The following is a 15,485-nucleotide window of genomic DNA, read 5'->3' as shown; positions in this document are numbered from 1 at the left end:
TAATGAAACTTTCAAGCTACATGCCATGTTATTTTGCACCATCAATGACTTTCTGGCATATGATAACTTATCAAGTTATCATAAATCATGTCTAATATGCGAAGAAGATACCGCTTCTCAACAATTGAAACATGGAAGGGAGATAATATATCTTCAGCATCAGAGGTTTCTTAGAAGTCATCATCCTTACCAGAGGTTGAAAAAAAACCTTTAATGAACACCACGAGACTAGTGGTCCACCAACTCCATTAACTGGTGTTGAGGTTTACGAAAAGGTAAATAACATAAACCACACCTTCGGTAAGTAAAAAAAAGTCATATGTGACAAGCATTTGGAAGAAAAAATCAATCTTCTTTGATCTTCCGTACTGGTCGAGGTTAGAAGTCTGACATTGTATAGATGTAATGCATGTTGAGAAGAATGTGCGTGATAACTTAATTGGTACACTTCTTAACATTAACGAGAAGACAAAGGATGGTCTAAATGCTTGTTTAGATTTGATTGAGATGAACATACGAGGCGAGTTGGCACCGATAGAAATTGGTAAGCGTACATATTTTCCCCCAACCCGTTACACCTTGTCAAAAGATGAAAAAGTAAGTTTTCTTCAATGTCTAAAGGGTGTGAAAGTGCCACAAGGACATTCCTCAAATGTGAAGAGCCTAGTGTCAATGCAAGATTTGAACTTAATTGGGTTGAAGTCTCATGATTGCCACATCTTGTTGCAACAGTTGTTGTTGGTAACTCTTCGTGGGATCTTACCAAAAAATGTTAGACATACCATAACCCTTTTGTGTTCATTCTTCTCTTCTATCTGTTGTAAAGCCATTGATCCATCAAAACTAGATGAACTTCAAAATGAAATTGTTATTATCTTGTGTGAATTGGAGATGTTTTTTCCTCCATCTTTTTTTGACATCATGGTTCATCTAGTGGTGCATCTGATAAGAGAGGTTAGATTATGTGGACAAGTGTACTTAAAATGGATGTATACTATTGAGCGGTATATGAAAATTTTGAAAGGTTATGCGAAAAATCATTATCGTCCAAAAGCTTCAATGATTGAAAGGTACATAGCTGAAGAAAGTATTGAATTTAGTTCGTAGTACATGTCAAAAGCAAATCCAAAAGGTCTTCCAGCTAATTCATGGCACCACAGGTGTTCTACAAGTAAATGTTTACGTGGTGTGAATATTGTAAGCAAATCTTGATCAAAAGTCTTGCAAGCACATTTGTATATATTGAATAACACAGATGAAGTTATAACTTACATAGAAGCTCATAAAGCCATTGTGAAGGCAAATAACCCAAGACAAGTAGAGAAATGGGTTTTGATGGAACATAATAGAACTTTCATGCCTTGGTTTAAAGATGAGGTGTTAAAGGATTCAACGACATCAGAGACCTTGACCTGGTTGGCTGCTGGATTGAAGTTTGATGTCATTTCATGTAAAGCGTACGAAGTGAATAATTGTATATTTCACACGAAGTTTATGGATGAAAAGAGTACAGTTCAAAATTTTGGTGTTACTCTTGAAGCCGAGTCAATGTAGTTTTCGAGTTTGAAAGATACAAATCCTGCACTTGGATCAATGGCATACTATGGGTTTATAAAAGAGATAGGGGAGGTTGACTACACTAAGTTTTTCGTTCCAGTTTTCAAGTGTAAAAGAGTTGACAATAAAAGTGGGGTTAAAATTGATGAATCAGGATTCACACTAGTGGACTTTCCAAAGACAGGGTATCTAGATGAGCCATTTATAATGGTTCAACAAGCATCTCAAGTTTTCTACATCTAAGATCCTACATCAGAACATTGGTATGTCGTTTTACATAAGAAAACACAAGGGGAGGCCATAAATGATATTAAAAATAAAGACCCCGGTTCATTCACACCAATGTTAATTAATAAAGATGACAATGTAGTTGATGATGTACATGCAACTCGTAAAGACCATAGTGAAGAAATTTACATATGAACATTCAACCTACTATTGTAATAAATTTATAAATATTTTTTATAATACGCATTTAGAATTTTATGTATTTGTTTATATGATTTTCTTTCGATGTAGATTAACTAATGTTTGTTACCTAATTTTTTTAACAGAGATATGGATGATGATCAAACTCCAATCAGACCCCGATCCGAACAAGGCAACATAGGACCTACTAGATTGAAGCGTCTCTCATTGAAACGTGTTGTTGGTGAGACAACATGTGTTGACATTGATGTCAACACTGGAGTGACTTTTGGTCCTAATGCAGATTCGTTTAACAACTATCTTGGATTTTGTTTCTTGTGAGAGGCTCTCCATTTTGATTAATTCATAGGATGACATGTCAGAGGTCAATCGAAACATGCTCAGGAAGGATGTTCGGGCAAGCTTTACATTGTTATTGTTATCATATAATGCTTTTTAATATTCATTGGTTAATTTTAATTTGTTGATGCTTTAATGCAGGCAAATTTTGAAATTCCTAATGTGGAACCGCTTCGATCAAAGATTTTATCCAATATCGGACTTAAAATTCGTCATTTTAAGTCAAGACTAACGATGAATTATATTTTTGGCAAGCTTAAAGGAGAAAATCCTTGTTTAAAGTACAAACATATTGATGAAGAGACATGACGTCTTTTTGTTCAAAGCCGTGAAAATGAAGCTTGGAAGGTAAGTGAAGTTACTTAACTATTTTTATTTATATAACATTAATAAGTTAATATTATTTAATTCACTTTATTTATTTCATTTATGACAGGATCGTCAGAAGAAAGCTCAAGACATAGCTTTAAAGAATGTTACCCTACACGTACTATCTCGTTCAGGGTATCGAAAGCTTGAGCAATCACTGATGGTGGAAAATGAGCAATCTAGACAGGGGACTGGTTCTGAGAATGTGGATAACCTTTGTGAATGTTACCCTCCATTGCCACCTTTGTGCCTTCAAAAATGGAAGATGGCCCGAATTAAAAAGTCGAGTGCACCAAGTTTTGAGCAATCACAGATAATCATCGAAAAAATTATAAGTTATTTTTAGCCTCTTTTGCATTTATTTTAAAGCATTAATTATATTAAAAAATTGATATGATTTTGGTCTCTTGCAGGATTCCTTAAGCTCCTAAGGTAATTTTGTTCCTGAAGGTCGTCGCGATATCCTGGTTGAAGCAATTGGACGACTTGAGCAATGTGGTCGTGCAGCTAGACAAGAGGTTGGAATTAAACTATATTTTGGAGTTGCACCATGACACTCATCCTCCTCCCCCCAAAAGACTACAACAGAAATGACGAGTAAGATACGTCAAGAATTAATGGAGGAGATGAGAAATAAGGTTGATCGGATGTGGCTAGAGTTGCGACAAGAGTTATTATCGCAACAACTTTGTGCTGAGCCGCTAGTTTAGGCGCTTGTTAGTCCCGCTCCCAAGAGCACAAAGGGGAGTTGTGAGGCTTCTACAACATCAAGGGAGGATATCATTGGCCAGACGAGGCAATGTGAGCTACTGGTAGAGGGCGACATGCTTCCTCAGTGGTGGCCATTGGAAAAGTCTATGAAGAGGCCACCACCTTACATAACATTCCTCTCTCCCCTGATGTGGTGAAGGTAATAGTTGAAAGAGTACGAGTACCTGGTGCTCATATTCCACTACCTTCAGATAGGGTAACCACTGTGGCCGATGCATTTCACACATTCGTAGCCTGACCCAGACACCTCATTCGAATTATGCCAGAACCTTCGGTAATAATTTCATTTCATTATATTTATATATTTCACTTCCTTAGCTATAGTTGCTAAACAGATTGGTTGAGACCCTTTGGAAGTTCCATGGGATGATACATTTTTTGAAATAAACACTAAGTTGCCACTGTACATATACATGTTAGATTTATGGCTAGGGATCAGGAGCTCAATATAAATATAATTCATTTTTTTATGATGTAAGTATCTTTACCTATATTTCAATTTACTTTATGTTAAATTAGCATTGATTATGCTTTATTTAATAACTTGTAGGTTTTTGAATGGTGTCTTTATCACTAAGGGGAAGGAAAATGTGTGTGGATTCTTAAATCTCGCATATACTAATGCCATTGGAACAAAGGCAAATGAAATCCAATCATACATCACTACCACCCTGCCGTCAATTATTACTATTTCATGCTTTAAATATTTACTATCTCTTTTCATGGATGATATATGGGTCATTGGCAGTTACTTGTCTTATCAATGGTTGATAAGACTGTTGTGTGGTTATGTTCCCTACACAAGAAGATATCCCCAAGTCTTAAGAATGTCATTGATAGGTAAGTACACTATAAACTTCCGTATGTTACTAATTAAGCATCTACTAATGCGGTTTTTTGTATTAATCAACTCATGGCGTGGATATAACATCCTAAAAGGTCAATTCAGTTCAAATTTTCAAAATCTGAACTGGATAAAACTAAAGGTTTGTAAAAAAAATTTCTTTCTCTTCTCATTGTTTATCAATATTAACTTTTACTTTTTATTGAATTATAGTGTAATAAACAACCAGAAAGTTATGAGTGTAGCTATTACATTATGCAATGGATGGTTACCATTGTAAGACTACGCCTTAAAAGTGATTGACATGAGGTAACATGATGGTTAATTATCTTTATAATTCTTTAACATATATGTACATCTTAAAACTAATTTATGTCAACCGTATTTTGTAATGCAGTTCTTCACGGATGAGCAATCAATGTCTTCAGAAGCCATAGCATATGTGAGTCATTCTTGGTCCATATATTTCATCAATTTTTATAACTCTAGGATAGTTGATGATCAATAGTGTAGTGTAGGAATTAGATATATATATATTATTAGTGTTTGTAATACAATTTTATGAATATATAAAATTAATTCTCTGAATTTATGTATTTTTCTAGCTGGGTTATAATTGAACAGGTTAATTTATATAGGAATTAACATTAAACAGAATGAACTAAAAAAATAAACGATTTACAACGGTAGCTATTTACCATAGGTGCATTTATAAATCCGGCGCAAGATTTACGAATGCGGCTATGGTAAATAGCTGCATTCGTAAATTCCATATATAAATGTGGTCGTAAATGCGTTACTCGTCCCTGTATAAAATCATTTAGAAGCATATATGAATGCGGCTATTGATCATAACCGCATTTATAAATGACATTTACGAATGCGACTAATTAGTCGCCTTCTTATATCTTCAATTTAAGACTACGTGTACAACAAATGCAGCTATATAGCCGTCGTTTTAAATGTAAATTAGCCGCCAATGTTTTTCCTTTCTGCACCAGTGCCTCCAAGGTCTTTATCCGAGTTGCGCTTTGAGCGGGCCTAACAGTCGAACTTGTTTAGTTGCACTTGTCTCCGCCTTTAACTTCAACTATTCTTGTGTCTGCTCTTCAAGAACTTTCAACCGAGCTTTTCCATCCATTTTTATAGCCTACATCTTCTTGTAAGGATGCACAACATCCATGCACCTAGCCATCACCACCTCAATACCATCCAGACTCTCCAATGGTCCCGCATAATCAATTAACCCGGTATTATACTCATTGGGAAAGTCACCACTAAATGAAACTCCATTGGCCTGCATTCCTACATGCCAAAGGGAATTGGATCCCCAAGTATTTGTAAAGATGTGCTCAAAACAAGGAGTCTTGTTGCTTTTACCATGGTAGATACACTAGGTGGAGCTGGGGAGCTCATGCAGGGAGTACTATCCGGGATTACAGCATGAACGGGCTGAGAAACAACTTAACCTGAGCTTGTCCTTCACCAGTTTGAGTTGAAGGTTAGGGAATACTTTAGTTGCCTTATCTCTCACGACCTTCGAAGGTTGATCACTCAGAGTAGTCGTGGTTAACCTCAGCCGTTGGTAGGATCATGAGGACTATTGTTGGGATGTTCGACATCATTAAGATCCTTGGACATTTCCTCAGACAAGGCTATGATCTTTCTAAAATCAAATATTTTTCCCATAATTTCTTTCACATGGAACAAATAATTTATAAACGTTAGGTAACATAGCATGGTCAATAAGGAAAGCTTAATGAAGTTAAATGATACCTATAAACATGGCAGAAGGGTCCTCAGCCAAAGGAGTATTTAGGAGGCCTCTACAATTTATAGGCCTTGGCAGGGAATTTATAAGTTCAATGTCACTCTCTTCCATAGAAGAGAGGAGCTAGCAAGATCTAGAGTTGAATTTTGTTGGGTGTTGCCAGTATAGTGGAAAACAAGGAGTAAAGTTTGGATAAAAAGCAATCTTTTCTACAAGTCTTGAGGATGAATCTTAAGTTTTAAAAACTTATCCTTAAAGTTCTTGAACGATGAGGCATAAATGGTAAAAAGAGACATGTATTGAGCTCCATTTAGAGAAATCCAACCAACCTCGACACCATGTTTCAGTTGATAAAAATATTGAAAATATTTACACTTGATTGAATACGAAGATGGGTACACAAAATTTGAAAGGCCTTTAGGAAAGTCCAACTATTAGGATGGAGTTGACTCATAACCACATTAAACTCTCTCAAGAAATGACATTCAAAGTCAAACAAAGGGAAGGAAATATCTAGTTCTTTAAAAAAAGTATTTGTAAACAAAACTAAAATCTTCACAATCAGGGGGAGGTTTCATATAAACACGGTCTGAAGGGGAGCAGAGTTTGGCAATGACAAAGTCGACCAACTCATCAGAACAAATATGAAAGAATGAAATAAATTCTCCATTTTTTGACTTAGAAGTAAAGTCGGAAGAATAGTGATTTACTTCACCAAGTACCCAAGAGTACTTGGGATCCATCATAGGGAGAAACCTATCTTTCTTAGTCTTTCTCACAACATCAATTTTTTGGGTTTCCTCAGTTTTGTCAAGGGAAGTCAGACACTTCCACTTCATCTTCTGGTTGAGGTAATCCCTTAGGATTTTTTCTGGAAGGTCCAACAACATTAATAGTGAAAGTTCCAACCACAGCAGTGGGACGAGATTCCACTTCTGGAAAATCACTCTCAGATAATAAGAGTGATTCAGAGGAAAGACTTACTTAGATAGGGTTAACTTCCCTACTAACTAAGCGGTTACCCCCGCTTATAGAGTAAGATTGAGAAGAGATAAAATGAGAAGACATTAGAGCATACCTGCGAAGAATATTGATGTTGATAGACTTTAAGGAAGGGAACTGAGGGACTGTAAAGCAGATCGCAAACATCACATAAAAACTTCATGAAAGAAGACAAAAAGATGAAAGAGAAACACTTTATATTTAAGGAAATTGAAAATTTATAAAGTTTAAAAAACTATCATAGTTTTTCACTTTCAGACCTACCTCAAAAAGGTATAACCCATCATTAATGGGCTTAGATATTTATGGCATTAACTTCCAATTATTATTTCATATAAAATAAGGGACATAGTCAAAAAATTCGTTTTGAATAGTCGAATACTTGTAACATTCGCAAAACTCAACCTTAAAACATAGTACTAGTCGGATTGTCGAGCTTGGAGGGCTTATGTATCATGGATATCTTTCAACATGTAAAAACCCACCTATTAATCTTATTTTATATTAACTACCTGCAAATTAGAATAATAAATATTATAACCACTTAAAGATATATATAATAAATCTCAGGATCATTTCATAAAACTCAACATTTTACCTATACGGTTATAGCGACACATGTTAAACTCTTACTATCTATAAATACAAACTACATGGAGTACTTTCACTCACTCAATACTTGATATTCACTTATTTATTTGATATCAAAATATTCTTATTGACTTAAACATCAAAGAGTTTTGGATAAGTTAACCACCATTCAACTTTTGATAATAAAGTTCGATAATTTTTAAAGAAAACTCAATCTTTATCACCAATACCAACTTACAACGTCAAAAGGTAATCCACCATTTGTAATATTTGAAAGAATCAATTCACATATAGTAGAACGTTATGAAATTAGGATTGAACCATCATAATACTTGTTAAACTAAAATGTGGTTAAATTTATTTTTTAAATAAATAATGTGAAATGTGAAATTGAATTCTTCTTTCTTCATATTTTGCTTATAGAAGCGCGTTTGTAGAAGAATACATTTACTTGTCAATAAGCAGCAGTTACGGGGAAGGTATCTTGGATTTTTCTTTTATTACTATTATATATTCTTGGTCTGTCTCCTCTACTTTAATTTGGCTAACATAAGTATGAAGCTTGGACTTTTTTTTATAATTAAGTTTGAATTTTAAAACATTTTATTTTAATCTCTTCAGATGATATGTTAGAATAAATCATATTACTCTCTTCATTTTAATTACACTCATAGGGTTTAATTACAAAAACAGTACAAAATAAAATGAAAAAAGAGACAGAAAATGGTGAGTAAATATGAATAAGATTATTATATTTATTTTTTAAAATTGATCTGGTTTGATTTTGTTAATATTTAAAGTAAAATGTTGACCAATCAGAGTCTCAACTCTGCGTCACCCTTCTGCTCTCTTTCTTTGACTAACACTGCTTTGAACGTGTCTAACGTATTGTGACGTGTTCTATTCTCTCATATCGTGTCGTTTATATATACTCCAACAAGCTTATCTCAAACATTATTTCTACACCCCTTCAACTTCTTCCATCTCCACAACATTTTCATCAAACATAACATTCTTCTTTTTCTGCACTGCACCACCACGATCTTCCCAATCCCTCTCATCATCTCTACCTTTTTCTCTTTCATTCTTGCCGCAACGATTGAGGAAAATACTACTACATGGCAAACGAAGTTTATGAGCGAACTCTGGAGGAAACACCAACATGGGCTGTTGCAGTTGTGTGTTTTTTGCTTCTTGCTGTTTCAATCGCCATAGAACATCTTATTCATGGTATTGGAAAGGTATGCTACGCAGAGTTTATTTATTCATGCTATACATGAAGCTGTGGGATTAATGTTTAAGTCTTGGAGAACATCAAACCCATCATCTAAATGAGTTTATTTTCATATAAAACATCAGGACAGATATCACTGTGTATGATCGAAATGAGTTTATTATCATATAGAACACCATGCTAGACATTAGTATAAAATTTGATATGACACTATAAAACTTGATATGACACTATGAAATCTGATATGGGATAATCCTAGAATCCATGATCGAGTTTATCTTTTTTATAGAACATGTTTGGCATTATTGTGAAATTTAAGATGACACTATAAATCTTGATATGACACTATGAAATCTGATATGTGATAATCCTAGAATCCAATAATCATCTTTCGCCTAGATGGAAAAGTATTAGGTCAAAATCTATGCATAAAAAAAATGAACCACAAATCTAGAACAATCCTTGCCAAGAAGTCTTCATTTTAAGTAGATAAGAAAATCAGACTCCAGTGAAAACATATTCTGTAAACTAAGTCATTAATCATTTGTTTTGAATCTTGTTGAGCTAGCTAAATTTGTGTATGTTAGTCAAAAGATATACTATTAGTGTTGTTAGCATAGAGTTCTGATAAAGTTAAGCACCATTTAGTATAATGTAAGTAGTCATTAGAGAGTTTTTTAGAACCTTTGTTATATACTCTATCTTTTTTATGAGATTCAATACTCATATATATCAGTCTTATAACTTGTTGTGTTCAACACTGACCTCTTGGGGTGTAATTTGCCACTTCTAATGGCAGTGGTTCAAGAAGAAACAAAAAAATGCTCTTTTCGAAGCGTTGGAGAAGGTCAAAGGAGGTACTTGTGTGGTATTCTTTAAAGTGTCATTGCTTAATTCTTGCAATTGTAGTTGCTGTTTGTTGCACGATGTGTTTGAGTTTCTAACTGAAGTAAATTTTCTTTGGTATTTATGATGTTCAGAGCTTATGGTGCTAGGATTCATATCCTTGCTCCTAAGTGTGTTGCAAGATCAAATTTCCAAGATCTGCGTATCAGAAGAAGTTGCAGCTTCGTGGCATCCCTGTGCCAACCCAAAGTCCTCAACTGCAACAAAAACTGATGAGGATGAATCTGATGACATTCAGATAAATTCTAGGAAACTCCTACAACTTTATGACTCCATACCAAGGCGTATTCTGGCTACAAAAGGTTACGACAAGTGTGCTGAAAAGGCAAGTTCATCATCATCTTCACTGTCCAAATCATTGCACTTTGAAAGAACAATTTTTTGTCTATATCTGATAGAGGGACCATGTTTGTCTGATACCCTTTTAATCATAAAATAAAAGGTGTGCTAAGATAACTAAAATATTCTGTGGGCATCCACCGACTTAGCAAAATTATTAAATTATGGTTCTCTTTTTCAGTAGTTTCCATCTGACAAATAGAATTTAGAGTTATTAAATTTTTGTTGCAAGTAGAAAAACTTAATATACATGTGTTTTGTTTTTCCATTTAAAACCTTTAAATGAACTTTATATATTAGCTAATTTTTAATTTTGAAATTTTTATATAGTTTTGATCTATGTAGCACAGACATACTGACATGGACACTGATATGACACGAACACGGATACGAAGATACGTAAAATCTCTAAAATGTAGGACACGGAGACACGGATCTATATATTATATAATTATATAAATTGACAATAAATCTGCACAAGTATGTTTCAGATTATTTTTTGAAGCAGAAAGAAGTTTTTCATTACTGGTTCACAGTGATTTGTTTCTTATTTTTATAATCATAATAATAATTTATATAATAAAATTTGAATTTTGAAAAAATTAATGTATTTTTCTTTTTTAAAATTGTGTTAGAACCGTACTAAAATTGTCACAAATCTAACAAATACTTTTTGAATTGGACATTTCACGGATACGTGTCCTACATCGGATACCGACACACCATCTAAGAGGAGTGTCGAGCTTCATAGGTTTTGATGGATGGTTTTGCATTTGCAGGGAAAAGTAGCTTTTGTTTCAGCCTATGGGATTCATCAGCTGCATATATTCATCTTTGTGTTAGCAATATTTCACATCCTACAGTGCATTATAACACTGGGTTTGGGAAGAACCAAGGTATTCCCCAGTTCTACCCCTTTTTTTTGACTTCAGAAATTGTTCTTTGTTTCTCTCTCTGAATTTTTGGTTTGGTTCAATGGATGCAGATGAGAAAGTGGAGGGCATGGGAAAACGAAACCAAGACCATTGAATATCAATTTTATAACGGTAAGACTTCAAAATTCATAGCCTCCATGAGTTAAAACCATGTTGTGTTACTCATTTCAAGTGTCAATGATATTATCGTACGTATATCTATAATTAAGTAATAATTAAATGTTGACATGATATTTCATATCGTGGAGGTTGACTTTCTAAAGGGTTTGGTAGGACTTTAAGGTGGAATACTCAGTCTTGCATTTGTTGTTGGATGAAAATCACTAACAAATTTGTTTAATTCATATTATTACTAAAAAAGTCCTTAAATAAAAAATTAATTTTAAAATTAAAAACATTTAGTTACGAATAAACTAGATATTATTTATTATTTTGTAAAATTATTGACATATAAAATAATTTTTATTTTTAATAACTAACTTTAGAATTTAGTTAAAAGCTAAAATTTTGATAACTAATTAAATGTTAATTTAAAATGTAGTTTCTATTTTTTTATTAATAATAAAAACCATTTTAGATATTAATAATTTTTTAATTCATAAAATGATATCTAATTTAGTTAATATAATAATTAATATATTTTTTATTTAATAATTTTTTAATAATAATTATTCTAATAAAGATAATATATTTAAATTAATTTATTTGTAAGAACTATTACAAGTATTTTTATAATATCACTTCCATTAAGATGCATAAAATAAGTATTAAATGTATACATAATTAGTTCCATAATGAAAGTGTGGGAAAATATTATAATATTATTTTAAAGTAAATACTTATTTTTTTTATCCTTTTAAAAATAATTATTATGAAAATCATCAAAATTAAAAAAAAAATACCATATACATAATTTTGCAGACTATATATGAAGGCATCTTTATTCTAGTAATTTTATATAAAAAAAAAAAACAATATAATGTAGTAGCCATGTTGATCTTGGTTTCATATAAAGGTATATAATGTGAAATGTGTTTTTTATTTCTTTCAGCCATTTATTATATTATATGGTCCATCTCTGACTCTGCAGTTTTTAAATGTGTACATATTACAGATCCGGAGAGGTTCAGGTTTGCAAGGGACACAACATTTGGAAGAAGACACTTGAATCCATGGAGTCAGTCAACAATTTCGTTATGGATAGTAAGCACAAATTTGTTTGATATCAATAATTATGCTAATCAAGTTCCTAAAACGAGTTTATTAGCCAAAAAATTTGAATTCAAAGTGTTTAATTAGTCTTTGACACGTAAATAAAGAAATCTTCATTTTTCTAATTATTGTCTTTCTACGCTGATTGAATCAGGTTAGTTTCTTCCGACAATTCTTTGGATCAGCCACCAAAGTCGACTATTTGACATTACGACATGGATTCATCACGGTGAGTTATATTTAAAAGTTAATTTTTTTTTTAAAATTTATAGAAATTTGTTGTAGTAAAATTAATTAATACAATTAAATTATTTTTAAAATATTAAATATGACAAAATTAGTAGACACTTCGTACCAATAACAGAATTATAAAAAAAAATAGTGGAATCCAGCAAAATTTATATTTCTCTATCGGTAACAGAGTTGGTTAGAAAATGTGTTTACTGCTCAATTTGTTTTTTCATCTTTTGGATGTTGAAAAATAGAAAGACTAAGATAGTTGAGATTTTAGGCGCATCTGGCACCGGGAAGTGATGCAAGATTTGATTTCCAAAAGTACATCCAAAGATCACTGGAGAAGGATTTTAAAGTTGTTGTGGGAATAAGGTATGCTTATGTTCTGTTTTTGCTTTGCTTTTATTCATTTACTCATCGTTTTAACCTCCATAATTTTGTATCTTGCAGCCCAGTGATATGGTTCTTTGCTGTGCTATTCCTTCTCACAAATACTCATGGTAAGCCGTTTTGAAATTCCTAAATTAACTTTATACTTGAGGGACATTTTATAGTATAGTATAAGTTTAAACTTTATCTTATAAACCGGTTTTATAAGGTTGAGTTAGGTTTAAAATTTACTGAAAACCAAATTTAATCTCGCATCTTATAATTATCAAACAATTTAGGGTCTGTTTGTCATAAAGTTAAGGAGAAATGATTTTTGTAGAATTTAATTTTGAACATATGAACTTGATTGAATATGTTCTGGCACTAGAACAAAGTTTGTTGTGAACTGTGATTGTTCCAGTTCATCCCACAATTCATAGCTTAAAGTATTTGTTCTTTGTGCAGGGTGGTATTCTTCTTATTGGCTTCCATTCATCCCATTTGTTGTAAGCACAAACTACTCATTATGTTAATGTTGCCTTTCTATATTGCATTTCTTGATGTAAAAGCACATATAACTGAATCAAATTTAATGTAAATTTCACAGGTAATCTTATTAGTGGGTGCTAAACTTCAAATGATCATAACAAAGATGGGACTGAGGATTACAGACAGAGGGGAAGTTGTCAAAGGTGCACCTCTGGTTGAGCCAGGAGATGACCTGTTCTGGTTCAATCGCCCACGTCTCCTCCTCTTTCTCATTCATCTTGTGCTTTTTCAGGTAATTTCACCATTTCTCTTCCTTAGATTCTTTCATCTACACAATTCTTGAGCTCTCCAAATAAGTTTATTTGTTTGCTTCCATGTTGCAGAATGCTTTTCAACTGGCATTTTTCTCTTGGAGTACTGTAAGTTTATCTATCTTCACCAAGTTCTCTTCAACTTGTGCCTTAGATTGAAGACAAGTTTTAGTTTCTCATTTTTCCTAACTTCTCCATATTTTCTTTTTCAGTATGAATTCTCCCTAGACTCTTGCTTCCATGAAACAACTGCAGATGTTGCCATAAGACTTACAATGGGGTAAGTTTGCTTGTAATATATAGACCAACCAACCATTAATTTATTACATTGTATATAAACCTAACAATGAAGTGGCAATTTTAATTTGCAGGGTTGTCATACAAGTTCTATGCAGCTATGTGACATTACCTCTATATGCTCTAGTCACACAGGTCTCACTTGCTACAAAATCTATCCATGCTTATATATTTTTTCCATTCACAAAACTAAAAAATCATCCACTGATTTCATTATGTTTTGCAGATGGGTTCAACCATGAAGCCTACCATCTTCAATCAGAGAGTGGCATCAGCACTGAAGAACTGGCACAGCACTGCCAAAAAGCAAGTCAAAAACAGCAAGCAAAACACACCATTCTCAAGCAAGCCATCAACCCCAACATATGGTATGTCTCCAATGCATCTGTTGCAAAAACACCTTGCTGGTAGAAGTGACAGTGCACAAACATCTCCAAGGACATCAAACTATGAAAATGAACAATGGGATGTTGAAGGCTCACCTTCCACAAGCAACCATGCAGCAGCTGAAGAAACTCAAATGCAAGTCATGGAACCAGGCTCAAGCTCAGCACCAGAATTTCCTACCAGCTCTCAGATTGAAATCAGAGTTAGTTCATCAGAGTTTTCCTTTGAGAAGAGACACACTGGTGCTAGTGAGGAGATATGAAGATAATGGTTTTTTATCAACCACTTCAAATGTACAGCTTATGTACATATCAAAGTTCAGATCAGATGCATTCTTTTGCATCAATGCAGAGCCGTTTGGAGAATGAGGCATAACCTTGTTGAAGGAACATATGAGGAAAGAGACTGTGTTGAAGGCATAATTTGTTGTTGACAGATCAATGATGTCTACATATGAGTGTACAACAACAAAATATGTTCACCTTCCAAGTCACTAACGTTGAGCCATGTTCAAAGAACTACTTTTTTGTGTATGTTTGGACATATGAACGGGGAATCGTTTTTGAATCAATGTGATTTTACAAATTGATTCCAAGTAAATTTGTGTTAATAATAACGTGATCTTTGTCTGCATAATATATCATAAGTTCATTTTATACGTTATCCTGATGGGAAAAAATTGTAATAATATTTGATTTTAAGTGTATAATTATCAAAATGTAAAGTTTACCACCTCTAAGGTGTATTAATTAATGTCATGTGATTTTGATTTGTTTGGTATAACTTTTTCGATGTGATTTTTTCTATGATTTTCAGAAATTTAATAGCTAAAGTTAATAGCTATGACTTTTATATTTTAAATGTGATTATTCCTATCGTCATTAATGTACTAAAACTTGAAAAACACGTTTATTATCTTCCTCTCCTTTAATTATGTATGAAATATACACTGCAAAAATATATGATATTTAAAATTGCAAACTTTAGCTATTAAAAACCGTTACAAATGAAATTTAAGACAACTAAATTTAGCTAACAGTAACATCCTAAATCGATGTCAAGTTGGGAACAGAAAAACATAAATTATTTTTTAATTACT

General features: G+C 32.9%; 1 protein-coding gene across 1 annotated transcript; it reads left to right on the top strand.

Moving 5' to 3' along the window:
- Positions 1-8,629: 8,629 nt before the first annotated feature.
- LOC137837273 (MLO-like protein 12) lies at positions 8,630-15,169 on the top strand. The gene is made up of 15 exons (XM_068646233.1): positions 8,630-8,914; positions 9,707-9,764; positions 9,888-10,138; positions 10,932-11,048; positions 11,138-11,198; positions 12,202-12,290; positions 12,454-12,528; positions 12,811-12,905; positions 12,984-13,033; positions 13,368-13,408; positions 13,510-13,683; positions 13,775-13,810; positions 13,915-13,982; positions 14,074-14,134; positions 14,226-15,169. Exons 1-15 carry the CDS (start codon positions 8,792-8,794, stop codon positions 14,646-14,648), a joined length of 1,722 nt encoding a protein of 573 aa, XP_068502334.1. The 5' UTR covers positions 8,630-8,791; the 3' UTR covers positions 14,649-15,169.
- The last annotated feature ends 316 nt before the right edge of the window (positions 15,170-15,485 follow it).

This window comes from Phaseolus vulgaris, chromosome 4, assembly GCF_000499845.2.
Source record: "Phaseolus vulgaris cultivar G19833 chromosome 4, P. vulgaris v2.0, whole genome shotgun sequence".
Taxonomy (NCBI): Eukaryota; Viridiplantae; Streptophyta; class Magnoliopsida; order Fabales; family Fabaceae; genus Phaseolus; species Phaseolus vulgaris.
Note: the sequence above shows the minus strand (reverse complement) of the source record. Positions and strands in the feature narration are given on the sequence as shown.

Excerpts from the sequence above, each read along its gene's own strand:
- LOC137837273 (XM_068646233.1), top strand. The coding sequence starts at position 8,792 with ATGGCAAACGAAGTTTATGAGCGAACTCTGGAGGAAACACCAACATGG. Across the intron at positions 11,049-11,137 it reads TGGGTTTGGGAAGAACCAAG|ATGAGAAAGTGGAGGGCATG; the intron begins GTATTCCCCAGT and ends CAATGGATGCAG. Across the intron at positions 11,199-12,201 it reads TGAATATCAATTTTATAACG|ATCCGGAGAGGTTCAGGTTT; the intron begins GTAAGACTTCAA and ends TACATATTACAG.